We start from the raw sequence: 26,182 nt of genomic DNA on the forward strand, positions 1-26,182 counted from the left end.
CCAGCCCCAGTATCCAAACCTCCTAGTAAGCCACAGACTCCAAGAGTTTTTCATCATTTTTTATATAAAACAAAATGACCCTAGCCGAGCGGCAGGAAGAAAAAAGATTCGAAACATGAGTATGTACATCAATGGTAGAAGGCACAGCGGGTCCATCTGGGGAGAGGAGTGAGGGGGTAGGGGTGGGGGGCAGCAGGTTACACAGGTCTCAGCCAAAGCCACGGGGGCAGAAATAAAGTGCGTAGGTCCTGGGGCCCCCCGTGGCCCAGAAGCAGCAGCCAACAGCCCCCCTCTTCCTGCTTCCAGCAGGGTTCAGTTGAGCATGACGCGGAGGTAAGAGGTGGGCACATAGCCCTCACCTCCCTGTTTCCGCCTGACCCTGGTCCACCCGTCGCCTTTGTCTTCTTCCATGAGACTGAGGTCCTCGCCCTCAGCCATGGAGATGGTGCCCTCGCTGGACCCTGTCACAGAGTGGCAGTGGGCTCAGGTCTGCTGGAGGTGGAGCTCAACAGAGTCTAGCCCCAAATGCCACCCTCCCCTGCCCCCATCCCCCACCAAAGTCATCAATGTACCACTCAGGCTGTCCATACCTTCAAAGTGGTAGATGGCCACACAGTGACCAATGGGGGAGGCGGGCTCCTCCTCAAATTCCTCATCAAACTCTGTGTAGATGGGGGCGTCCTGACCCTCCTCAGAGGGGGGCTCTTCAGAGCTGGTTGAAGAAGGTAAAGCAGTGAGAATAGGCACCCCTTACCAGGGTCCCGGGTCTGGGGACAGACCCACCCTAGCCTCCCTGCTCACCTCTCCTTGTTCTCTTGCGATCCATTGTTGCTGTTGCTGCTGCTGTCCGGTGGCGCGCTGGCTGGGGGGTCTGGAGGCCGGGTGTGCCGGCCCAGGGTGTCTCCCCGGTTGCTTAGGACTCGGCTCTCAGCTTCTGCCAGCCAAGCCTGAAAGGAGGGGACTGCACACTCAGCTCCAGGGCCAGGCTTTGGGGTCAGCCCACTCTGGGCCTGGAGTTATCCTGAGATCACCCATGTACACCAGAGGCAGTGATGAGAAACAGCTGGAGCCCCCACCACCTACACCTCCCTGTCCCTCATTCTCCCTGTCCCCACCAGGCAGTGACTCAGCCAGGCCTGCCGGCCCCGCCTCTCCCCAGGGTCTGCCCTGACCTCATACTTCTGTACTTCCAGTTTCAGCCGTTCGATATTGTTCAGGGTTTCTGTGATCCGGGGTTCCAAGCTGGCTGGGTCTCCCATCTGGGGTGTCTTTTCATACACATCCTTCATTTTCTTCAGGGCCTCCCTAGGGTGAGACAGATGGAGGAGAAAGAAATCCATGTGATTTAACAAACAAAAAAAGATGGGCTTTGCTTCAGGGAGCTCAGCCAGTGCTTCATAGCCTGGATTCAAATCCCAGAGCGGGCATTTCCTAGTTGTTCCAAAACTGTGTCTCAGTAGGCTTGTCTGTGAAAGGAGAATAATGGTATCGATATGTGTTGTGAAGATGAGAGCAGTGCCTTTACTGGAGTATAACTATGCTGGAGTATAGTTGCTGTACAATGTTGCGTTAGTGAAGTGAATCAGCTCACATGTATACATACATCCCCTCTTTTTTTGGATTTCTTTCCCATTTAGTCCACCACCGTGCACTGAGTAGAGGTCCCTGTGCTACACAGTAGGTTCTCATTAGTTATCTATTTTATACATAGTAGTGCAAAGAGTCGGGCACGACTGAGCGACTGAACTGAACTGAACTGAACTGAGTGTATATAGGGGGCTTCTCAGGTGGCACTAGTGGTAAAGAACCACCCATGCAAGAGATACAGGACATGCAGGTTTGATCCCTGGGTCAGGAAGATCCCCTGCAGAGGAAATGGCAACCAACTCCAGTATTCTTGCCTAAAAATTCCATGGACAGAGGAGCCTGGAGGGCTACAGTTCATGGGGGTCGCGAAGAGTCTGACATAACTGAGCAACTAACACTTTCAGATTTTCATACTGAGAGCATATGGCATACCAGAAACCCATTCTAAGCATTAGAAATACAGCACTAAACAGAACTATGTGGATCCTACCTTTCAGGTAGGAGACACATTGTCTCCTATGTGTATCACAGTCTCTCAGGAAAACAGGAATTCTAATGATCCATGTAAGGAGTTAGAAACTCTATAAATGCTAGGTATTATTATTATTATTATCATTAGTCTCCCGTCCCTGCTTCTTCCATGTCTATATATACAGGCGGTAATTGTTACACGCATGGACCTCTGGATGATGACAAACCTGGATTCAACTTCTTCCCAGTCTTAATACCTGATGCTCATTACAGATGAGGAAACTGGAAAGAACTAGAACAAAGGCCAGTCCATTTGGACTCCAGAGCATGCACCAGTAACCTCGACATCATAAAAACCTCAGGAATGGGGACCTCTCTGGTGGTCTGGTGGTTGAGTCTGCACTTCCCCTGCAGGGGGCACAGGTTCCATCCCTGGTAGGGAACGAAGACTCAGGATGCTGCTCGAGGTGCAGCCAAATATTAAAAAAAAAAAACAAAAACGAAACACTCAGGAACAATAATCAAATGGAACTTTATACCAATAAAAGCCATTTTGTACATGAAGTTCTGTGCAAAACAGCAAAATATCATTTGGCTGCCTATCTGCAAGTGGCAAACGTCATTCTTATTATGTAAGAGGACTGGGAAGAGAATCTTGCTACTTGGAAAGTTTGAGTAAAGATTTTTTTTTAATCTGGCAGGTTTTGTTATTGTTAATATTGTGAGTGTTTTGAGTTATTAAATGAAAAAACCATATGCTTTTTTTTCTTTTAGCCAATTAATGGAGTGAATAAGATTCATAGATGTTTTTGATATTGAACCATCTTTGCATTCTGGGCTAACCCCACTGATCATGATTTTTTTTTTGTTTGTTTTTTATTATTATTCTTTATTGTGGTATATACATAATATAAAATTTGCCATTTGTGCTATTTTTAAGTGTACAATCCCATGGCATTAAATTCATTCATGGAGTTGGGCAATCACCATCACCACATGATGTAATACTGTTTTTAATACATTGCTGGACTTGGATTGGCTAGGATTTTGCAATCTAAGATCATTAAGTTAATTAAATAAATCCATAATTTTATTTTCTTGAATTCTTGCTAACTCAGTTTTGGAACTGAGATTCCACCAGCCTCCTAAATGAACTGGCAGCTTTCACTCTTTTTTTTTTTTTTCCCAATCTTTTTGGCAGCATGTGGGATCTTCATTCTCTGACCAGGGATTGAACCTGTGTGCTCCCTGCGTTGGCAGCACAGTCTTAACCACCGGACCTCCAGGGAAGTCCCTTTCACTCTTTCTCTGTTTCCTAGAATGACTTGTATAAGGTGGGAAGAAACTGCTGCTTCTCCTCGCTGCTGCTGCTGCTAAGTCACTTCAGTCTTCTACTTGCAGTTCACCTTCTAAACCCATTCGGGCCTGGGGTTTGTTAGAGAGGAGATCTTTGGGTACCATTTCAGTGGGATTCATTTATCCTTTCACCTTGTTCCTTACCTGCTCAGCCCCTCACCTTACCTCTGGTCCATCTCCTTCTGTAGTTCACGGTTCCGTTCTTCCAGCTGCTGCTGCAGTCGCTTTCTCTGCTGCTCCGGGGGCAAGTGGCTGAAATCCTCAGTCACCACTGTCTGCAAGGTGGAAGAGGACTGAGTTCCGGAACACAGAGTTCGAGCTCCCAGGTCTAAGATAGGCCTAAGACACACCAAGTCCACCTTCCCCCCTGCCCAAGGTTCTTGGGGGGCAAGGCCATGCACAGAGCGAAGCAGGTCCAGGTGGGGCCTTGGAAGGAGGGGGCCCAGCCTGCGGCAGGAAGCGAGCCCAGGGTCCCGCCACCCGGCCGCTGGGCGGGCTGGGGCCGCCCCCTCCTCCTCCCCCAGAGGCCTCACTTACCCCACGGCTGCCTCGAAGGCTGCGGAAGGATGCTAGCCGCGGTTTGACCGACTTACTGATCTCGCTCAGTATGGCCAAGGGGTCGAGGCCGGAGCGGGGGGACGGGGGTCCATTAGGTAATGCCGAGGGCAGGGAGCCCCCCAGGGGGGAGAGAGGTGGGGGGCACGGCTACCGGCAGGGGCCAGGGAAGGCATGGGTCAGAAGGGTCGGGAGGATGTAGAGAACAAAGACGGATGGACGGACGGATGGACGGCGGATGGACGCAATAAAGAAAAAAGAAAAAAAAAAAAAAAACCAAATGGAGAAAAGAAAAAAAAAGTAAGAAAACCACAACTCAAGATGCACAATCACACACACAGAAAATGCATGCAAAGAGCAACACAAAAATCTGGGAGATGGCGGGAGGGCATTAGATTGTGAGCCAGAAGGCCAGACCCCTCCCCCTCTACCTCCCTACACTTCCCACCTCCCTTGCATCTTATGTCCAGTTTCTAGAATGGAGGCTGGGGGCACAGGGAGGCCCATGTTTCTCTACCCCACCCTCATCCCCAGCTTTCTGGGCTCACAGTCTAGAAGGTGGAGGGAGAGGCATGCAGAAATCAAGGTCTCAGACAAAAATGGGCCATAGATGTCAAGGGCAAGCTAAGAGAAGGGTCAAAGGCATGAAATACCAAAAGGGCTACGGCCGGGGTTTAAGCTAGGGGATTCAAAGCATATGTCTACAGGGATCAAAAGTATGAAGCAGGAGTCAAAGGTATAAATTGGGCAGAGGAGGGGGTTGTCAAAGGTATAAACCAGGGGTGTCCAGGTATGTGCCTGACATTGAAAGCCAAAAATCCCCCCAAGAAAAACTAGCCTGAGGTTAGGGGGCCCAATGACTCATCAGAGGGTTGAAGAGACTCAAGGGGAGTCCCTAGGGCTGGTGTCCCAAGCCCTCACCCAGCCCCGAACCCTAAAGCAGGTCTCTTCTCTCAGCCTCCTGAGAAGCAGCAGACAGACGCCACAGGCCCTTCCCCGTCAATCCGCCCCCTGCCCCCGACTGCCCCCCCCCCCCCCCGCCCCGCCCCAGCCTCGGGGGACTCGAGACCAATGGCCCAGCCGCCTTCCTTCCCTCCAGCCCGGGCCAGCAGCCAAGAGGAAAATTCCTGCCCGGGACTCAGCGTTCCGGAGGCTGGGGCTGACTCAGTGTGGGCCCCTGCTGTCCCCACTCACACCCAGCCCTCCACCCTGAGGGCCCCGGCCCCCACCTTGTTCTTCTTGCCGAATGGCCAGCGTTTAGCCCGGCTGCGGCTCGTGCCTCGGAGCTCTGGCCGTCCATCGGAGGGGGTACCCAGGCTGCTGTCCGAGGGCACGCGGTTCATGGGCTGGCTAAAGTCTTCGAATTCCACGTCACCCGGACGGGCAAAGCCTGACTTGTGCAGCTCAATTAGGACCTGGGAATCCTGGGGATGGTGAGGGGCAATCAGGGGGCAAGACTGGGGGTCCAGCCTTCGGACTCCTACTTCTGCACACCACCCCTGGGCAAGACTGGGGGTCCAGCCTTCGGATTCCTACTTCTGCACACCACCCCCAACCACTGCTTGTCCCCCTTGGTCCACTGCCAGGACCAGGTACCCACGTTCTTGGCATTCACAGCATCTGCGGCCACCTTCATGCCCTCCAAACACTTGGCGATGATGGGTACCACCTCCAGCTCAGTCTCTGACAGGAGCCCGTAACCAGCCCCCAGGTGGGTGGCCCGCCGCTCATCCATGTCCTGCAGCTTCTGTAGAGACGGGGGGGCACAGTTCTCAGGGGCACTGATCGAGGGGCTGGTGGCAGAGTGATTCTCTCCTGAGCATAATGGAGCCCCACACTGACCACAGCCCCAAGCCCAGTTTAGCAGGGAAAACACAGAATTGAACCCAGAGACTTCCAGCTCAGTGTGGTCAGGGGAGAAATTTCAGAGGCCAGGGAGATGTCAGAGAGGAATCTGAGGCCCTCCCTTTGCCTAGGGAGTCAGGAAAGGCTTCTCAAAGGAGGTGAAAATGTGGCCAGGAAGGGACTTCCCCGGTAGTCCAATGGCTAAGGCACTTCATTCCCAATGCAAGGGGTCCAGGTTCAATCCCTGGTCAGGTAACGAGATCCCACATGCTACAGCTAAGACAAGGTGCAGCCTAATTAATTAATTTTTTAAATATACTAAGAAAAAAACACAGCCAGGAATTTCAAGAAAAAAGCAGACCCAACACAGATACTGCCAGTCTCAGTGTTGGGATAGAGAGTAGAGTACAGAGCTGAAACAGGAGGAGGGAAATTTGAGATCTTTCAGAGGGTTTGTTACAATTGGGGCTTGGAAGAACGTAGGAATTACAAAAGGAAAGAACGACATCCCTGGCAGAAAGAACAGCTTGAATAAAATTGGAGAACACTGACTATTTGGTTCTAACTCCTTTTCAATTTAGAGATTAGGGCATTACAGCTGGGGTTTTGACAAATGTGTAGGAGTTGGTTAACTCTGGGCTTCTCTAGGGAAGGTGGGACTGGGGTTTGTAGCACTCACATCAAATATCTGGGGCATCTGGGAAAAATAGAAGTGAGACTGGTCACGGTTGAAGCGCTGTAGTTGGGCTGCATACTCATTTTTGCTTTCTTCTGCCATGTGACTCCGAAGGTGGGCTTGTTGTTTGGCCTGAGGAATATCGAGGTGGGGGAGGGTCATAGCCCAGTTCTGGCCTTGCCGAACCCTGACCCCCAAGCCTGTCTCAGACCCTATAGGCACCTTCTCCACATCAGCCTTGGTGGCGTTGATATCCTGGTCAAGCCTCTCAGCGGTCTGGGCTGCCTTCTCAGCCTCCCGGCAGTCCCGTTCAAATTTACGTTTACTCTGTGTTGGGGACAGAACCGGAATGAAGGAACTGCCCGCCACGGTTTCAGGGACTGGGGGGAAGTCACCAGCAACTGGGAGTCAGGGTGGGGACAACGGGCAGCTTGGAAACCCACAGGAGAGGAGGGGTCCAGGCCAGATGAAGTGAATCGACAACCCTCACCCAGCTGCTCGGGGCCAGAGCCTCGCTTCTCCACACCCACAGACTCACATTCTCCAGCTGCTTGAAGCCACTTTCCAGCTGCTGCTGGGCTCGACGACCTTCTTGGAAGTGCTGTGGGAAGAGGGGGCGATAAGGCTCACCCTGATGTCAGGGGACCCTCGGGAAGCCCCAGAGAAGGGGTCACCCACCATCTTTCTCTCCTGTTTCATCTCCTGCGAGTACTTGGCCAGCTCCAGACAGACACGCACGCTGAGGTTCTCGGCCACCAGCTCCCGCTGGCCGGCAAAATCATTCACCTCCTGCAGAATCTGCACGAAGGACTGTTGCTGGCTGAACCTGGGGTGAGGTGGAGGGGGGACAGGGGCTGGGGGTCAGGACCCCTGGGAGCCACAAGCCCCCAGACCCACCTCCATATGAAAAAGCATGAGCCCCAAGACATTCACCCCAGAAGCAACAATAAATTCTGGCCCACACCCTCAACCCTCAAGGGGGACACAGAAACTCAGAATTCTCAAAATTTGGGGAGGTCTTAGAAAGGGGATGCAATGCTTACACCATCTTTTTGCATCACTCTCGTGGTGTCAGTAGCAGCATCGTATAATCAAATACTATAAATGCTTTTGCAAGAAGTATTAGTATTCACATAAGTGAGATAAAATCCAAAAGACCCTAATGAACTTAATTAACTTCATGTCAGTTCAGGTCTTGAGATTGCCTCCAAACAAGCGACCAGAAAATCTTTTGCTTTCTAGAGCTTTGGGGGTTTCTGGAACTGGAATAAAGTGAAATGAGCCAGGCATTGTTTTAACACACTATCTTAATCTTCACATGAGCCCCTACAAGGACATCGTCATCCCCAATTCACAGGAGAGGAAAACCAAGGCTCACAACATGAGTCACTTGCCCAGAGACACTCATTTAATAACTGTGGGAGCCTCTCCCATTTAATAGGTGAGGTAAACGGAGGCTGAGAACTGAAGTCTAGTGGCCAAAGCAGTTCAGCTGGAAAGTAGTGGATTTAGAATTCCAAGCCAGGTAATTCGGTTCCTGCATCCAAGCTCACGCCTCTAGGTGGAACTGGGGTGAGAAGTGAGGGATCTGTTTGCGGGGAGCCCAGCTTGAGAGAGAGAGGAAGTGGGTCCCATACCCTCGGCCCTCCCAAATCTAGCTCTGTATCCATCCGGTGTTCGTTCTTACTTGGATTCAGGGTCATCTTTGGCAGGTCTTTTGGGCATGTATTTTTTCACCAGGCTCCTACAGAGAGAGGCAGGAAGGCTGAGCCCCTAGTCCTCCAACTGCTCCCCCTAACCCCAGGGCGCGGCCACCCTAGGGTCTCACCGCAGTTGCTTTGCATAAGCCTGCTCCACCTCCGTCCGCTCTTTCACGAACTTCACGTATCTGTCCAACAGGTCCAGACCCCACTGCGTGTGCCGCTCGAGCACCTCAAACTGATCCTAGCAGGGGGATTGGGAGGACCAAGGTCAGGACCCGGGGACCCCACAGCCGCCAACCCAGCGGCAGGGGAGCCTCCTGGCTCCGAGCTCCAAGAAGGAGTGGCTTCCCGGCCCCGCCCCGGAGCGGCGCGGGGGGAGGCAGGAAACCGGCGGGAACCCCCTCCCCTTCCCGGGAAGGGCCAGAGAACTGGGGCGGGGCCCCAGCCGGACTACAGGATCCCCTCTCCTGGCTCCAGGAGGGGTGTGGAATGGGGCAAGGCCACTCCCCCTGCCCCGGGTCCCCTAATCCCCCCCAGATTCCGGAAAATCCGGCCGGTCTGCCGTGAGTCAGGGCCAGAGGGGCAGGGTTCCCTGCAGCTTGGGGGGGCCCCAGAATGGTCGGAGCGCGGGCATTAGGTTCCCCCGGTCGCCAGGCTTCCCAGGGTCCCCCCAGGGGCGACTCAGTTTTCCTCACTGACTCCACTTTACCTCCAAAAGAAATCCCAGAGTTGGTGTGGGGGGGACGATCTAGTTAACCCAGGGCACCCAGGAACCCAGGAGTGCCACCGCCCCCAGAAAGAGGAGGCGTCAGAGGTTCCGGCTAGGAAAGGGGGAAAAAATTCTGGGGCTTCCAGGGCATAGGTTCGAGGCGATTGGTGGCGGCCCCTCCCAGTGCCTAAGGAGGGCTGGGGGAGGGGGCTGAGGCCGAAGCTCGCAGCCCCCTTCCCCCTACAGCGTCCCAATTCCCTAATTGTAGATTAGAGGCGACGCGAGGGCGGTTTGGACTTCCAGGTCCCACGTGGGGTTGGAAGTGGCCAGAGGGCCCCCTCCCCCGCCCCAGCCGGACAGGCGGACGGCGGGCAGGGACCCAGGGGCCGTAAGATAAGCCGCCGGCCCAGTCAGGGCGCTCAAAATAGGTGACCTCTCCCGGCTGCTCAGGCCTGGTCCCAGAACTTCTTCTGCCCTCCTCACTATGAACCCCGTACCTCAGTTTCCCTACGCGGCTCCTTAAAGGTCGCCCTCCGCTCCGGGGCGTCCTGAACCGCCCTGGGAAACTCCGCGGAGAGAGGGGATTCCAGGGGTCGGTGGAAGGGAACGCACAGAGATCCCGCTGGGGTACTGCAGGGGCAAATCGTGGGTCTGGACCCCAGGAAGGGAGGAACTTGGAGTCAAGCGGAACGGACTCACCCACAGTTCGGTGCCCCAATCCATGCTGCTCCCGCCGCGGCCGACGCCTCCACCGCACCGGGTCCCTGCCGCCCGCCGCCGCCGTGAGACTCAGCCCAGGGCGAGGAGCCCGACCCCGCCTCGCTAAGGCCCCGCCCACTCCAAGCTCTGCCACGCCCCATACACTCTGCCACGCCCCCGCACTCTTGGAGCCCTGGCACGGCCCCCTGAAAGCAAGACCCCCTCCAAGGAGGCGGGGCCCAACGGACGCCCCGCCCCTTCTTAAAGGAATGCGCGCCACCCGACGCCACTGGACAGACAGACCCCTTAAAGGACCTCCATCCATTTTCCAAATCCCCTGGGACCCTTTTGTCCACCCCATCCCTGCCCCGCCCTGGACAGTTTTTCTTTTCCTCTTTCCTTTCAATCATTCATTAAAGGGCCAAGACACTAAAACCCCAACCCAAGAGGTTTTCCCCCCACTCTATCGCAGGAAGAACTGAGGTCACCCCGCTCTTGAGGGCCGGCCTGGCTCCAGACGTCTACGTTCGTCCCACTAATGGTCTGGTCCCTCCGGCCACAGGGCGGATGGGAGGACTTCGATCCTGTCCAGGACGCGCCTCCACCAAGGCCGGGTCCATTAGCGCCCCTACCGCATCCTGCCTCCCTCCCTAAAGTCTGCGCCGGGAAACTGAGGACGGGCTGTCCTTGGGGCGCCAGGCCCAGGCCTTTCCTCGGCTCCCGTACAGTTCGAGCTTGCACCTGCCCATTTCCCAGGCTCATCCATTAAGGCGCAATCAGGTTTAATAGTTTGCACAGACCCTAGTATTCCTACTCCACCACTCTCCCGCTCCTCGAACCCTTGGGCTTGGAAGTCTGTCACCTCTCTCATAAAAGTCAGTTCACACACTGTTAATCCCTTTGAGGCACTGGGATGAAAGGGGCGAGATCCAAGCAGCAACCTCCCCCCACTCCCATCCTCTCCTGCCTTTGGTGCTTTCTCTTTGGTTACAGAGGTGACAGTCGCCCTGCTGGGGCTGAGGGCATTAGACCCCCTGGGACAAGTCAGACTCTGAGCCCCGTCTTCCAGGACACAAGTCACAACACGGCCAGGAGGATAGATAGCTCCAGTAACCCACAATGGGATAGACGGCTCTGCGGGGACCTGGCCCCACCTGGTGGTGGCTTCCGAGTTAGAAAACTTCAAATTGCAAAATAGACGGGCTCTAGAGGTTAAACAGAGACGGAAACGGCAACCCACTCCAGTACTCTTGCCTGGGAAATCCCATGGACAGGGGAGCCTGGCAGGCTACAGTACATAGGGTCACAAAGAGTCGGACATTACTGAGTTACTGAGCATGAATGCCAGAGGTTAGAGGGTCAGATCAAGTCAGAAACTCAGCCTGGGGTCTGGAACTCAGCGGCTCAGCCTGGGAGTTGGGGTCTCAACTGAAATTGGGATTCATCCCAGGTGGGCACCACAACTGGGATGGGACCTGACTAGGATCAGAGGTTTAGGAGAGGGGTGAGCCACTAGTCGAAGGCCTGGGACTCAAACGAAGGACCACAGGTCTGTCTTAATCTGAGGTCAGGGCTCAGTCTTTATCTGAGATCTGTCTAGGTGTAAACTCAGCCAGAGATTAAGGCTCAGTATAGGCTGAGAGTAGAAGGGGAAGGGAGAGCTGCGTTTCAGCTGAGATCAGGACTTAGCTGCAGGTAGGCGCTCAGCCTGGTGTTGCGGTTCAGCCTGAATCAAGATTGTCCTGGGTTCTGGGGATGGGACTCCATCCATTGGCCTCACTCCAGGATAGAAGCGTCCGCCTAAGCCTGGTAACTCAGTCTGGGATCATAGGTCATTCCAGGGTCATGATTTAGCTTGGGGCCAGGTTTTGGCCTCTCAGTGGATCAGCAAGATTAGGAAAACAAGACAGGCTTCAGCAAATGCAAGTGTTTACCAAAAGCCTGAGCTTTGGCTGGGAGCCACATCCCCAGGGGGAAAGAGGGAAGTCTGTCTTTAGGGATACTGGGAGATGTAGTTTATTGTATGCCTCCATTGAGTTGTTTGCTGCCCCACCCCCTCCAACATTGCGTTCTGGGTAATGTAGTTCTGAACGGATCTGTCAGTTAAGAGTGGGTGGAGGAACTCCTCTTCAGGGTAGGATATCGGCTCCATCACAATTGGTTGGATGAACTGTTTATCAACTTACATCCGGGACAATCTTTCTAGTGATTGGTGGGTGTGAAGGCGGGGTTAAGCAATATTAGCATTCCCATTCGGGACTGGTGCTGTCCATTTGGTGTCTTACAGGGGGCGGGCACGAGAGGAGGCAATCGGTGATTGGCTGGAAGCGCTCAAAAAGCAGAAGGGTCGGCCCCCACCGTGCGGCGATTGGCTCACTGGTAGGCGGGCCTGGGGGCGTCAGAGGCGGTGTCAAGGGCGGTGGCTCCAGAGATGGCAGTGAGAGAGAGGAGGGGGCTCGGTCGTGGGAGCCCCGCGGAATGGGGGCCGTGGCTACTTCTGCTGCTGCTGTTAGGCGGCTCCTCTGGACGCATTCACCGGCTGACGCTGACGGTAAGTCCCGCCGCGTGGCGGTCTCGGGTGCGGGGCCCAGCTTTGGCCCGGAAAAGCCCCTAGCTTGGAGTGGTCTCGTCCTGCCTCCCCCGCTCCTTATGCGGAATGGAGAAGTCCAGCGCCCCCTGCTTCAGGCCAGGAGTGGTCTCGCCAGAGGATCCCCCTCAGTGGTTCTTTTGAAATTGCCTGGCCTGCTGCCCTGGGGTCGTCCCTAGCCCACAGCGGGTGGGGCTTCACCTCTGGGGACCCAGGACTCTGAGGCCTTTAAATTCTTGGGATCGTTTTGGGGCTGCTAGGGACCCTTGACGCCGCCCAGGGAAGTCCCTGGGGGTTCTAGAATGGGAGTACTAATTGGGATCCTGGGGACTCAGTTGGAATCTAAAAATTTTCCGAGAACTGAGGACCAGGGTCCCAAGATGCGTAACTCTGCTTTACGGGTGATGCCCACCTCGTAGGGAGAATTCCACGTATCCCAGACCTTCTCTTCCTGGACTCTCCGAATGGTGGCCAGAGGATCCCGAACCATTCTGTGCTTACCTGGAATTGGTCTGGGGTCATGGCCTACAGAGGTGGCCCTCTCTTCATCTCCCGTCACCCTTTGAACCTGTCCTAAATACAGAGATACCGGGAGGGGGCCGAAGCCCTTGGCGGAACCTCGTGCCAGAGCCCTGGGGCTGGGCTGGTGGGAAGTCTGAACTGTCTCTGTTTCCTTGGTCTCCGGCAGGGGGAGAAGCGAGCAGACATCCAACTGAACAGCTTTGGTTTCTACGCCAACGGCTCCCTGGAGGTGAATCTGAGCCTCCTGAGGCTAGGCCGCCAGGATACAGAAGAGAAGCCCCCGCTGGTGAGGGGCTTTGGGAAATTTGCTGGAGGAGGGAGAGGTGCACGACGAGTTTCTGAGCCCACCCACTCTCCCCAAATTCTGGATTCACATCCTAGCTCTGCCCTCACCCTTGTGATCGTGGGCCATTCCTTTGGTCTCTCTGAGTTTCTATTTGCTCATCTGTAACTGAGGAATATTTGCTCATCTGTAACTGAAGAGAAGGCAATGGCAACCCACTCCAGTACTCTTGCCTGGAAAATCCCATGGACGGAGGAGCCTGGTAGGCTTCAATCCATGGGGTCGCTGAGTCGGACTTGACTGAGCGACTTCACTTTCACTTTTCACTTGCATGTGTTGGAGAAGGAAATGGCAACCCACTCCAGTGTTCTTGCCTGGAGAATCCCAGGGACGGGGGGAGGGGCCTGGTAGGCTGCCGTCTATGGGGTCGCACAGAGTCGTCTATGGGGTCGCACAGAGTCGGACACGACTGACTTGACTTAGCAGCAACTGAGGAATAATTTCTCAGGCTATACACTGAGCTGGTGAGAGGGGAGCCTACCAGTGAACGGGACAGCCCCAATTCCTGCAGTTAAAATAAGAGGCTAGTGTTATTGAACCCCTGCTGGGTACCCATATACTGCAAATCAATTTCCATGAGTCTGTTCTGTCATAGCCACCTTTCAGGATTCCTGTGAAAATATTACACCTGTAAACCAAATTGTACAGGTGTTTGTACAGACTCAGAGGTATGTGGCTTACTCAGAGTCCCAGAGCTTGGACGTAGATCCAAGTGTGTTGGATTCAAGAGCCCAAGGCAGGAAGCCGTAAACATTCCGTTTATTTTTTACATCATCATTTTAAATTGAGGGTGGGGGGAGAGGAACCAGTGAAGGTCTCCTGGAGGAAATGACATCCCAGTCGAGTGGGTAGGAGTTAAAGGAAGAGGATTGGGGTGCTGGGGGCAAGTGGGAAAAGTCAGTGAATGCAGGATCTCCCCCTTAGTAGGTATTAAGGAAATTCGAGGTTATCTGTCTGTGTCCTTGCTGGCGTCCCTTACCTCACAGTCTCTTTTCTTTCCACTTGCCAGGTGGGGTTCAGTCTGACCCGGGTGAGATCTGGCAGCATTCACTCCTACTCAGTGAGTGGTAGGGGTGGAAGTGGCGAGAGGAGGGTGGAGAGGCAAAGGCAGAGGAAGGGGAGGGTTGTCTGTTGGCCTCTGAAATTCAAAGGCGCCTGTCCTCTCCCAGGGAGGAAGGGAGAGACTCACCCTTGCCCCGGGGAAGGGGGAGGGGATGGGGAGGGAGGAATGGTGGGACTGGACAAGTGGGTGGGGGTAACCAAAGCTCCCTACTGCCCACCCTCCAGAACCGGGACTCCCATGAGTGTCCTCTCCGGAAAAACAGTAGCAGCCTCCTCGTTCTCTTCCTCATCAACACCAAGGATCTGCAGTGAGTATGGGGGCTACCCTAAAGATCCATCACTGGGGTGTCCCTCGTTGTGATACCCATGTGAGCTGATCAGGTGGAATGAGAACCAGCCAGAAAGAACCTTGATGCCTTTGGAGAAAGCCACTCGCTTTTGTTGTTGTTAAATTTTAGTTATTTATTTATTTTTGGCTGCACTGGGTCTTTCTGCGTTGCTGCGCAGAAGGTCTTTCTGGGTTGCTGCGCATAGGCTTTCTCTACTAGTGGCAAGCAGAAGCTACGCTCTCTCTACTCAAGATGCTCCGGCTTCTCATTCCTATGGCATCTCTCATTGCGGAGCACGGGCTCTAGGGCATTCAGGCTTCAGTAGGTTCGGCAGGTGAGCTCTAGAACGCAGGCTCAGTGGTTGTGGCGCATGGGCTTAGCTGTTCCGTGGCATAGGAGATCCTCCCAGACCAGGGACTGAAACCATCTCCCCTGCATTTGGCAGGTGGATTCTTCACCACTGAGCCACCAGGGCAGCCCTCCCTGGTGGTACGGCAGATAAAAATCCACCTGCCAGTGAAGGAGAGGCAGATTCAATCTCTGGATCAGGAAGATCCCCTGGAGTAGGAAATGGCAACCTGCTCCAGTATTCTTGCCTGGAGAATCCCGTGGACAGAGGAACCTGCAGGGCTACAGTCCATAGGGTCCCAAAGAGTTGGACAGAACTGAAGCGACTTAGCATGCACACACGACCAGGAAAGCCTGACAGCATTTTCTTGTTAAATAAGGTGTACTTCAGTAGAATGAGTGACTCGGTGTCATGCGAAGTAACACATAATCCCTGGTGCTGGCAACACAGGGATGTGGCAGCCATCTCGATGGATGGTGGCCAAATGCTGCCACTTGATGACCACTGATAGAGCCCCTCCAGAGAGGAGACCCTGAGGACCTGAGTGGCCATTGAGTCCCTCAGCATAGCTGGTGTGCCTGCCTCAGCCTTCAGCCTCCCCACATCATCCCCAGGGTCCAGGTACGAAAGTATGGGGAGCAGAAAAAGCTATTCATCTCTGCTGGGCTCCTCCCGGAATCACCCTCCGAACCAGGGCTCCCGAAGTCAGAGCACATCGTCATCCCCAAGGTGGACCACGGTGAGTCAGGCTGGAAGGAGTGGGTGGGCAAGGGTGCTCCATATATCCCCCATCGTTCTGCTGTCTGTCCATCTCTGATCTCACCTATGTTTTACCAGCAGGGACCACTGCCGCACCCGACAAAGCCAAGTCGAAACCCACAGGGTCACAAGGGGACCGGCAGGTATGGGAAGCCAGGGCAGGAGGGAGGAAGGCCCCATCCCCATAGGAGGCAGCTGATGCTCCATAGAGGCACTCTGTCCCCACCAGGGTGTCAGTGGGAAGGACCAGGAGCTGGTGTTGGGCCTGGGCCACCTCAACAACTCCTACAATTTCAGTGTGAGTGTCCGGGGGTGCCTGCAGCCCCTCCCCTCCGCAAAGTGGGGACGCCCCCAAGCTGAAGTCCCCTCTCCCCTCTGTCCGCCCCACCTCTCAGTTCCATGTAGTGATCGGCTCTAGGGCCGAGGAAGGCCAGTACAACCTCAACTTCCACAACTGTGACAACTCGGTGCCAGGCCGGGAGCAGCCGTTTGACATCACGGTGAGTGGAGGGGGAGGGCAGTGGGTTCATGGAGCCCTCACTGTGGGCCAGGACCCCATGTGCATCAGGGAGACAGGAAATCTGAGGATCAGAAATGAGAGAACGGAACCTGGAGACTCACACTCAGGGCCCAGCACGTCTAGAGCTAGCCTGCAACCCCCTGTCCCGCTTTGCTCCCTCCCCAGGTAATGATCCGGGAGAAGAACCCCGAGGGCTACCTGTCAGCGGCGGAAATCCCTCTTTTCAAGCTGTACATGGTCATGTCTGCATGCTTCCTGGGCGCTGGCATCTTCTGGGTGTCCATCCTCTGCAAGAACACGTAATGCCCTTGACCCTGGGGGTCCTCCACCTCCTGTCTCCCCACTTTCCCACCCCTGCCCCTGACCAGTGCCCCCTCTCTTACGTCCCTCATCTCTCCTCCCCCTCCAGGTACAACGTCTTCAAGATCCACTGGCTCATGGCAGCCCTGACTTTCACCAAGAGCATCTCTCTCCTCTTCCACAGTGTGAGAGTCTGGGGCCAGGAACAGCGTGGGGTGGGCTGGAGTCTCTGGGGCCAGGAAAAAGCCCCTACAAGCCACTGCCCAAATCTCTGCAGACCCTGGGCTGGAGAGTTCCATATGTCCATCCGAGTGTCCATCCATTTTATCACTGTAGCCAGCTTTCCATCCAGTCCTTCTGTCCAGCTGTGATGGCCCACCTTTCAGTCTATCTGTGGGTCCAGCTGTGACTATCAACCAGGCCGATTGTCTTAACTGTCCATCCGTCCGACGATGACCTTCCCTCCATTGTCACGGCTGTGACTGTCTCTTTCTCTGTCCACACACCATCCTGATTGGAACCGTCCGTTCTTGTCCCCTTCCTGGTCATCCATCTGACAGTGATTGTGCATGTTCCCAAACCACCATCCATCCACCCTCCCCATTCCCGTCCATCTGTCTGACTGTCCATCCGTCCACCCACCTCCAGATCAACTACTACTTCATCAACAGCCAGGGCCACCCCATTGAAGGCCTCGCTGTCATGCACTACATCACGCATCTGTGAGTGCCCCTTTCTGCCGGGCAAGGTGGTGGGGAGGCAGACGGGAGGGCTGGGCCTCCAGCGTCTCACCACACCTCCTACCTCCCTCCACCAGGCTGAAGGGTGCCCTCCTCTTCATCACCATCGCCTTGATCGGCTCCGGCTGGGCCTTCGTCAAGTACGTGCTGTCGGACAAGGAGAAGAAGATCTTTGGGATAGTGATCCCACTGCAGGTGCCTAGGGAGGCCCCAGGGGTGGAGCCGGTGGGTGTGGCTACACACGCCCAGTCCCCCCGCCCACCTGCCCCGCCCCCGCCCCGCAGGTCTTAGCCAATGTGGCCTACATTGTCATCGAGTCCCGCGAGGAGGGTGCCAGCGACTACGGTATCTGGAAGGAGATCCTCTTCCTGGTGGATCTCATCTGCTGTGGCACCATCCTTTTCCCCGTGGTCTGGTAAGGACCCCCACTGGGCCCCTCCCACCATGGGCACGGGCGGGGGCGGTGCTGACTGCCCCCTGTGTCTCTCCCTCCATCCCAGGTCCATCCGGCATCTCCAGGACGCGTCTGGCACTGATGGGAAGGGTGAGGCTGTGCCCGGGGCCCTCGCTGGCTGCTGGTCCCTCTTGCTAACCCCTGGATGCTCCTCCCATCCCTCCTCTGACTGCCTCTCCTCCCACTTACCTTCCCTTGCACATCCCTCTCCACACTCTGCCCCCAAATGTCCTCTCCTCCACCCCTGACCCCTTCGTCCTGCCCCCCACAGTCATCCCCTTGACCCCCACTCTCTGTGCCCACCGTTCAGTGGCAGTGAACCTGGCCAAGCTGAAGCTGTTCCGGCATTACTATGTAATGGTAGGAATCCTCTGCTCACTTGGGAAGTTTGGGATGCGGTGGTAGAGCCGGGCGGGTGGGGGGCGGGTTGGGGGGCGGTGGGAACGGACGACAGCCAGCTCATAAGCAAGCACACCCACCCTAACCCCTCCATCTGCAGTCCCTTGGAGCCTGGCCCCCCTGCCCTCCACCGATAATCCCCTGGCCCCCAACCCGGGCATCCTCAGTGGTGCCGGTGGTCTCACCCCCCAGTGGCCCTGTGCACACCCACGTCCCTGCAGGTCATCTGTTACATCTACTTCACACGGATCATCGCCATCTTGCTGCGGGTGGTCGTGCCCTTCCAGTGGCAGTGGCTGTACCAGGTGAGCACAGAGGCCCCAGGAGGGGCGGAGGGTGAGCCAGACAATAGCGGTGGAGGCAGGGGGCGTGTGCCTTTCACTGCCACTGTGCCCCCTCGACCCCTGAGGGGATGAGACCACCAGGACCCCTGAGGACGCTTAGGGTGGGGGCTGGGGAATTATCGGTGGAGGGCGAGGGGGCCGGGCTTCAAGGGACTGCAGATGGAGGGGTTAGGGTGGGTGTGCTAAGGAGCCAGCTGTCGTCCGTTCCCCCCACCCACCCCCCACCTCCGCCTCCCAAACTTCCCAGCTCTTGGTGGAGGGCTCCACTCTCGCCTTCTTTGTGCTCACGGGCTACAAGTTCCAACCCGCAAGGGATAATCCGTACCTCCAGCTACCCCAGGAGGATGAGGAGGCCATGCAGACAGAGCAAGTGTGAGCCCTAGGGCTGGGGTGGGTGGGGCTTTGGCAGCGAGGGGCGTGGCCTGGGCGTGGCCAGGAGGCTCTGGGGTGGGTGTGGTGCGGCTGAGTGGGTGGGCCTAGGCAGCGGGGAGGAGAAAGGGGGGCCAGGCTCAGAGCACAGGTGGGTGGGATCTGGGCGGGGCCGGGAGGCTCGAGGTGGGCCTAGGGAGCTTCGAGGGTGAGACTTGGCTCCCCTCAACTCCTGGACCACCTCCTTACTCTCTGCCTGTAGAATGACCGATTGTGGGTTCCGGGAAGGCCTGTCCAAAGTCAACAAAACAGCCAGCGGGCGGGAGCTGTTGTGATCAGGTCTCCACCTCGGACAGTCCTTCGTCCTTCCTCCTCATCTCTTCACACATTCCCCGCTCTGGCTTCTCCCAAAGATGGTGAGGGGAGGAGGGGGTCGGTGCTCACAGAACACCCAGCATCCTGGGACCAGAGTTCCCGGAGCCCGTTCAGAGGAAGACAGACAGCCCCCATCCCCCACAGATGTTGAGCACTGTGGCCCCACCCGGGACCACCCCCTACTTCCAGCTGTACAATAATGACCCATCTGTTTTGCTACCCTGGTCTCTTGCCTTTTGGGGGGTTGAAGAGTGCATTGCAGAGGCTGTTTGGAATTTAGAGACCCCGGGTGGGGGTGGGGGCGGGGGTTGAGGTTGAGGTTGCAGTAGCCATTACTTTGCACATTCAATAAATATCAATTGAGCCACCACGGCGTGCCTGCCCCACACAGGACACAGCAGTGACCACAGTCCACCCCAAATCCCAACACTTAAGTGTCTGCTTCCAGCACAGGGTCCTGACTCAGCCTGGGGAGTCAGAGGTGAGCAGAGAGAGAAGAAAGGGATGCACAGGCCCAGATGAGGGGACCACCTGTGCAAAGGCTGGAGGGGAGGAAAAAATGGTGATTGGATGAGCAAAAGAGGCTCAGTGTCATATCTTTTTGCCTTTTCATACTGTAATAAATTTCTCTCACAATGGAAACAGAGACTTTCTATTGGGAGGCTCCAAAGTCACTGCAGATGGTGACTGCAGCCATGAAATTAAAAGACACTTGCTCCTTGGTAGAAAAGCTGTGACCAACCTAGACAGCGTATTTAAAAGCAGAGACATTACTTTGCCAACAAAGGTCCATCTAGTCAACGCTATGGTTTTTCCAGTAGTCATGTGTGGATGTGAGAGTTGGACTATAAAGAAAGCTGAGCGCTGAATAATTGCTGCTTTTGAACTGTGGTGTTGGAGGAGACTCTTGAGAGTCCCTTGGACTGCAAGGAGATCCAACCAGTCAATCCTAAAGGAAATCAGATCTGAATATTCATTGGAAGGACTGATGCTGAAGCTGAAGCTCCAATACTTTGGCCACCTGATTCAAAGAACTGACTCATTGGAAAAGACCCTGTTGCTGTGAAAGATTGGAGGCAGGAGGTAAAGGGATGAGATGGTTGGATGGCATCACTGACTGGTTAGACATGAGTTTGAGAAAGCTCGGGGAGTTGATGATGGACAGGGGAGCCTAGCAGCTGCAGTCCATAGGGTTGCAAAGAGTTGGACACGACTGAGCAGCTGAACTGAACTGAAATGAGGTGGCTCAGGCTGAGTGCTGTGTGCCACATCCTAGTCTAAAGCCTCCAGGGTCTTTAGGGTCTTTAACTCTAGAAAAGCTTATGAAGCACTGAAAGACTGTTTAACTTGCCTAAGGTAACACAGCAAAATGTTGGAAGGCTCAAGACTCAAAACATCAGCAATCTGGTTCCAGAGCTGCCCTTTACCATGGTATGCACTGCCCGCTCTGCACCAGACTTGCCCCCAAGCCTCTCGACCTTGCCCACATTTGCTGTGCAGCCTGTTAAGTAGCTTAACATCTCTGTTTCCTTTCATGTAAAATGGGGATCCCAGAGAGCTGAGTATCACACATCATGATGGGAATCTGGCTCAGCACAGTGCCCTGCAACACAGCCTGACCATTTGTGAATTGCCCCCAACCTCCAGGAGTGCAGATTAGAGGTGCACCTGTACACACATCTGTGCACACACCTGTGGGCAGGCGCCCATGATGCATTTTGTTCCGCCCCACTTCACCCTTCATCTAGAGCACTCAGAACCTCTTCTGGAGCCCTGAGAAATATTCCTTGGTGGGGACTGCAGGCATGGATGGGCCAGGGGGAGGAAATCAGGCTGGGGTCAAGGGTTTCTGCAAGCGGAAACAGGTCCAGCTAAGGCCCAGATGAATATATATAGCCCAGCCAGACGAAGAAGGAAGTGGGAAGGCTGAGGAAATTCTGCAGCAAGGCGATGCCCAGAACAGTTTGCAAGTTCCTCTGCAGGTCTGGCGGGGGTCAGGGGGGAGGGCAAGAGCAACTGGCAGAAGCCTAAAGGCAGGCAGACATTGTTGGACTCTATGCTGGGGCCCACGGGAGGCAAGAAGAGTTTAAAGCAATGAGGGACTTGGTTGTCCAGGGATGATGTTTTATTCTTTGTGTGTGTTAGGGCATATGGCTTTCCCAAGTTGTCCCCTCCCTAATCCCCACAGCCTGGAACTATGTCCCCTTACATGACAAGAGGCACTTTCCATATGTGATTCAATTAAGCATGTTAGAATGAGGAATGATTCTGGATTGTTCGGATGGATGCACTGTCATTACAAGAGTCCCTGTAAGAGGGGGGCGGGCACTTCACAGGAGGCTCAGATGGTCAAGAGTCAGCCAGCAATATAGGAGACCCAGGTATGATTCTTGGGTCAGGAAGATTCCCCTGGAGAAGGGAATGGCAACCTGCTCCAGTATTCTTGCCTGGAGAGTCCCATGGACTGAGGAGCCTAGTGGGCTATAGTCCATGGGGTCACAAAGAAATGGACACGACTCTGACTAATACTAGGAGGTTCAGGATCAGAGAATGAGATGTGATGGTGAAAAGCGATGTGGGGTGTTTTATTTGGTTGAGTTTTGCTTTGGTTTGGTTTTTGGCTGTGTCAGGTCTTAGTTGCTGCACGCAGAATCTTCCAATCGTTGTTGCAGCATGTGGGATCTTTAGTTATGGCACTCAGGATCTGTTATTTGCTCCCTGTGGGATCTAGTTCCCCAGCTAGAGATGGAACTCAGGCCCCCTGCATTCAGAGCGCAGAGTCTTAGCCCGTGGACTGAATTTAAGTCCCTAGAGTCATGCATTTGGAAGATGGAAGAAGCCACGAGCCCAGGAATGGAGGCAGCCCCTAGAAGCCGGCATGGCCCTGATACAGATTCTCCCCTAGAACTTCCAGAAGAAACACAGCCCTCCTGACACCTCAATTTCAGACTTCAGCTCTCCGGAACTGCAGGATAATAAACATTGTTCTACGCCACCAGAACTGTGATCATCTGTTACAGCAGCAATCAGAAACTCTGGAGCCCAGCTGCCTGCTTCAAATCTCAGCTGCTACCAGCCAGAGGCTCTTAAACCAACTGGCCAAAGCCCTCAGTTTCTTTATCTGTAAAATGGGGATAGTAATAGCACCTAATGGGCTTGCCCGGAGGCTCAGTGGTAAAGAATCCACCTGCCAATGCAAGAAACTTGAGTTTGATCCCTGGGTTGGGAAGATGCCCTGGAGAAGGAACTGGCAACCAACCCCAAAATTTTGCCTAAGAAACCCCACGGAGAGAGGAGCCTGGTGAGCTCCAGCCCACGGGGCCACAAAAGAGTCAGACACAACTGAGTGACTAAACAGCAACAGTAGCACCTAAGGCACTCAGAATAAACAAGATGTGCAGAGTTAAGATGCATAAAATCAATAAGACGCTGCCACTGAGAGGTTCACAGTCCTTTGCATGCATTCCGCGATTACGCATCATGATTTTGTAGAAGGGATGCAAAGGTGTGTTTTAGAAAAAAATCCCCAGGGACTTTCCTGGTGGTTCAGTGGTTAAGGCTCCATACTTGCAGTTCGAGAGGCGTAGGTTCAATCCCTGGTCAGAAAACTAAGATCCCACATGCTGCACCATGAGTCGAAAGGGGGAAAAAATCCCCAGTTGCTGTGGACTAGACCTGGAAGAGGTGAGTTTACAGCAAGGAGGCCAGGGACCACAGGAGTGGAAAGAAGGATGGATGGGGAGAGACAACTGAGGGGTCCCAGGGAGGATAACAGGGGATGAGGGAGAGGGAGGAAGCGGGAACTCTGGCCTGGAGGCCTGGAGGGGCTGTCACTGAAATAAGGCAAGAGAGAGGAGAAGCAGATGTTAGTAAAAATAAAAACACAGTTCAAGTACATCTTGCATGCACCAATTGCTGGGCGCCTGTCTGAGCACTAGCTTGCCTGATGATAGATGCTGTCACCCCAAAACTCAGAGGGAGGTTCCTTGCTCTGTTCTGCAAGGAACAGAGGCTGGGAGAAGGCAGAGCTGGAGTCAGAACTTCTGGCTTGGAACTCACTGGTGGTCCAGTGGTTAGGACTCCACTGTCACTGATGATGGCCTGTATTTGATCCCTGGTTTGGGAACTAAGATTCTTCAAGCTGAGTGGCATGTACAAGAAAAAAACAAAAACACACCCCTGGCCCCTGTATCCCCCAAAGTGGAGGGTTCCTGGTATCTCTGCTTGCATATGCATGAGTAGGTGGGGGAAAGGAGCCAGAGGGCAAATGGATGGGTTCCATCAGGTCAAGGTTAACCCAAGTTACTGAGTAACAAGTAGGGGAGAAGGGGAAGCCTAGGCTGCTGGTGGGGGAGGGAGAGGTGGAGGTGGGACCAGGCTCTAGGTCCTGGAGAGAAATTCCCAGAAAGCAGTGTAGCACCCATCCTGGAATGGGTGGGGGTGAAGGGTGAGGAAGATGGATGTCCGCTGCTCCCAGATGTGGCCACGCCTGTGTGGGGAAAGGGTGGGGTTGGGGTGCAGCCAGGAGATAACAGTACTAAGGCAAATGCAGAGAACTAAAGGGGAGAGGGGCACCTGGGCTCCCGTCACTCAGAAATCACACCCATTTCTGCCCCCCTCCCCATTCTATTTGCACCCTAGCCAGGATTGCCAGAAAAAATACAGGATGCCCAGTTAAATCTGTATTTCAGATAAGTAACAAATATTTTGGGTTTCTCTGGCGGCTCAGCGGTAAAGAATCCACCTGCCAATGCAAACGACTCGGGTTCAATCCCTGATCCAGGAAGATCCCCTGGAGAAGGAAATGGCAACTCACTTCAGAATTCTTGCCAGGGAAATCCCACGGACAGAGGGCCCTGGTGGGCTACAATCCACGGTGTTGCAAAAGAGTTGGGCACAACTTAGCAACTAAACAACAACAAGCAAACATATTCTGTTTGTGTAAGAGTCTCCTAGAGGGGCATCCTCTAGGAGGATGGTCCAGTGGTTAGGACTCCAGGCTTCCAGTGCAGGGGTCCTGGGTTTGTTCCCTGGTCAGGAAACTAAGATCCTGCAAGATGTATGGTATGGCCAAAAAAAAAAAAAAAAGAAAATCCCCTAGATATTCCACTTAGAACCTGCCCAGGCAGCCTAGCTCCCCCTGGGTCCACACCAAGAATGCCTCCTTCTCTTTCTCCCCTGCTGGCTTATCTTTCCCATCATCCTCCTCCCAAACTTCTGGATGCAAATATCCATTCCCCTGAAAAAAGCCTGGAAGAATTCCTCTTGTTTCCTTCCCTCCCAGGAGACCTTGGTTCACTTTCCCCTCCATCCCTCTGGTCACCTCCTGGATATCATGGGTAGGACCCTTCTCAGACCTTCATCACTGTGGGCATGAGCCTTCCCTCCAAGCCCAGGACTTCAAGGCATCTGTGTGTAGTCGGTCGCTCAGTGTCCGACTCTTTGTTGCCCCATGGACTGTAGCCCACCAGGCTCCCCTGTCCATGGGATTCTCCAGGCAAGAATACTGGAAGGCATAGCCATGCCCTCCTCCAGGGGATCTTCCTGTCTCTCACAGCATCTGGGTTCTCTTAATTGTCAAAACAGCAGGAACTGGGACTTCCCTGGCGGTCCAGTGGATAAGACTCTGCGCTTCAAATGCGGGGGGTGGGGGAGCAGTTTGGATCCCTGGTTGGGGGAGCTAAGATCCCACCTGCCTGCTGCTCGGTGTGGCCAGAATAAAAAAGCAGCAGGAACTGCCATCAACCCCTTTGTTCAGATGGACTAACTGAGGCTCTGAGGGAGGGGCAGGCAACCCCACGGGGAGAGCGAGGTCAGCAGGAATTCCTTCTCAAATTCTTGATTCCTTGACAAATCACAGAGCCCTAAGGCTTAAGTCTATAACGGAACCAGGAAACGGGGTGAATGTTTTGGCGGGTGGACGGGGGAGAAAGATAAAGAAAGTATTGGGGAGTGGAGGATCCTAGAAGGTGGCCACGTCTCAGTTTCAGAAGTTGAACCCCAGTTCTGTAGAGTAAGCAAGTGTTTGTCTCCCCCCACCCCCTCCTCCTCTTCCAAGGAAAGGGTGTCGCAATCAGATCAGACAGAGTCCAGGTTTGTTGTTTCTCCACGCCTCCCCCTACTCGGGGGGAGGGACACAGGGGGCATGGCCAGGAAAAGAGCACGGTTTACAGGAAATCAGAGTGAGGTCCCTGTTAACCCCTTCAAGGAGGCTCTGGAAAACAGCCCTCGGCTTCTGAATCCTCCATCTCTTCAGGGTTCTAGATAGATCCCCCATCCTCCCTACACCTGGCTTCACAGTCTCCCCATCCCCCAGAGGCTCAACTTACAAGCACATTAAATTGACACTGAGGCAAAAATAGGGCGGTGGGCCGGGGGCAGGGGTGGGGGTCGGGGAGGGGCGGGAGTGAGGAAATTGGCAACTTTGTGCAAGACTGGTGAATATGCAAATCAATATAACTACGGAGGGGAATTTAGCGATATCTAGCAAGGTTATTGTTAGAACACAGCCTTTGATCAGAATTATCTTTTCTTATTGTAGTAAGAACCCTTTGAAGTTGCTTGCTGTTATAACCGCTTTACAGGAGGAAACTGAGGCTCAAGTGGTTATCAGTAATTTCCCCAAGGTTTACCAGTTAATAATCATGAGAACTGGGCAATAACTGGGCAATAATGCAGATTAATCTTTGGAGGGAGCATGGTTTTGTAACAATAGGAAGTCTGTCTGTCCGTCAGTAGAAGACTGGTTACTTTCACTGCCTGTAAGAACAAGGAAGCTCTCTGTGCTCTGATAGTGAGACAATCTCTACTGTATATTGTTTATGAAAAAGCAAGGTGTAACCCACGGAGACCAGGAAGAAGAGTGTGCAGAGCTTTCTGATATTTGTTTTTGAAACGTGTGAATGTTTGTAAATGTATAATATACCTCTGGAGAGAAACGTGAGACTTGGTTACAGGGTCATGTCTGAGACCCTGATGGCTAGCAACAAGGGCAGGAGGAAGGTTACCTTTCAGGTACTGAGCCATATGACTATATTACCAATTCATATGCAACAGGTTAAATACAATTTTTACCAATAATAATATCCCGAATGTTTTTAAATTTATTTTTTAATTGGAGGATAATTGC

The 26,182-nt window shown here is 54.1% G+C and overlaps 2 protein-coding genes across 6 annotated transcripts; one reads left to right on the forward strand and one right to left on the reverse strand.

Annotated features, from left to right (window-relative positions):
- Positions 1–46: 46 nt before the first annotated feature.
- Positions 47–9,719, reverse strand: TRIP10 (thyroid hormone receptor interactor 10). 2 transcript variants are annotated; one of them, XM_052642491.1, is made up of 15 exons: positions 9,602–9,719; positions 8,319–8,434; positions 8,178–8,234; positions 7,169–7,316; positions 7,029–7,091; positions 6,713–6,817; positions 6,494–6,622; positions 5,570–5,716; positions 5,199–5,393; positions 3,952–4,119; positions 3,580–3,689; positions 1,173–1,305; positions 802–947; positions 591–712; positions 47–461 (listed from the first exon to the last, which is right to left on the reverse strand). In XM_052642491.1, the coding sequence occupies exons 1-15, from the start codon at positions 9,623–9,625 to the stop codon at positions 313–315; spliced, it is 1,812 nt and encodes a 603-aa protein (XP_052498451.1). In that variant the 5' UTR covers positions 9,626–9,719; the 3' UTR covers positions 47–312. The 2 variants fall into 2 exon arrangements, with proteins under 2 accessions (XP_052498451.1, XP_052498452.1); XM_052642492.1 differs by lacking the exon at positions 3,952–4,119.
- A 2,300-nt stretch (positions 9,720–12,019) lies between these two features.
- GPR108 (G protein-coupled receptor 108) lies at positions 12,020–19,695 on the forward strand. Of its 4 annotated transcripts, none has more exons than XM_052642861.1 (18): positions 12,020–12,152; positions 12,877–12,996; positions 14,063–14,113; positions 14,341–14,423; positions 15,408–15,532; positions 15,631–15,695; positions 15,782–15,850; positions 15,948–16,052; positions 16,238–16,371; positions 16,482–16,557; positions 17,021–17,094; positions 17,190–17,307; positions 17,397–17,527; positions 17,613–17,656; positions 17,838–17,926; positions 18,187–18,270; positions 18,557–18,681; positions 18,941–19,695. In XM_052642861.1, the coding sequence occupies exons 1-18, from the start codon at positions 12,033–12,035 to the stop codon at positions 19,011–19,013; spliced, it is 1,686 nt and encodes a 561-aa protein (XP_052498821.1). In that variant the 5' UTR covers positions 12,020–12,032; the 3' UTR covers positions 19,014–19,695. The 4 variants fall into 4 exon arrangements, with proteins under 4 accessions (XP_052498821.1, XP_052498824.1, XP_052498822.1 ...); XM_052642864.1 differs by having other exon boundaries at positions 17,877–17,926; XM_052642862.1 differs by having other exon boundaries at positions 15,634–15,695.
- The last annotated feature ends 6,487 nt before the right edge of the window (positions 19,696–26,182 follow it).

Source organism: Budorcas taxicolor, chromosome 7 (assembly GCF_023091745.1).
Source record: "Budorcas taxicolor isolate Tak-1 chromosome 7, Takin1.1, whole genome shotgun sequence".
NCBI lineage: Eukaryota > Metazoa > Chordata > Mammalia > Artiodactyla > Bovidae > Budorcas > Budorcas taxicolor.

Coding starts and splice junctions, on each gene's coding strand:
- GPR108 (XM_052642861.1), top strand. CDS start 12,033: ATGGCAGTGAGAGAGAGGAGGGGGCTCGGTCGTGGGAGCCCCGCGGAA. Junction 14,424..15,407: donor ATCAACACCAAGGATCTGCA/GTGAGTATGGGG, acceptor CATCATCCCCAG/GGTCCAGGTACGAAAGTATG. Junction 15,696..15,781: donor GGTCACAAGGGGACCGGCAG/GTATGGGAAGCC, acceptor TGTCCCCACCAG/GGTGTCAGTGGGAAGGACCA.
- TRIP10 (XM_052642491.1), bottom strand. CDS start 9,625: ATGGATTGGGGCACCGAACTGTGG. Junction 8,235..8,318: donor GCTTATGCAAAGCAACTGCG/GTGAGACCCTAG, acceptor CTCTCTCTGTAG/GAGCCTGGTGAAAAAATACA. Junction 4,120..5,198: donor CATTCGGCAAGAAGAACAAG/GTGGGGGCCGGG, acceptor CCCTGCCGGTAG/CCGTGCCCCCCACCTCTCTC.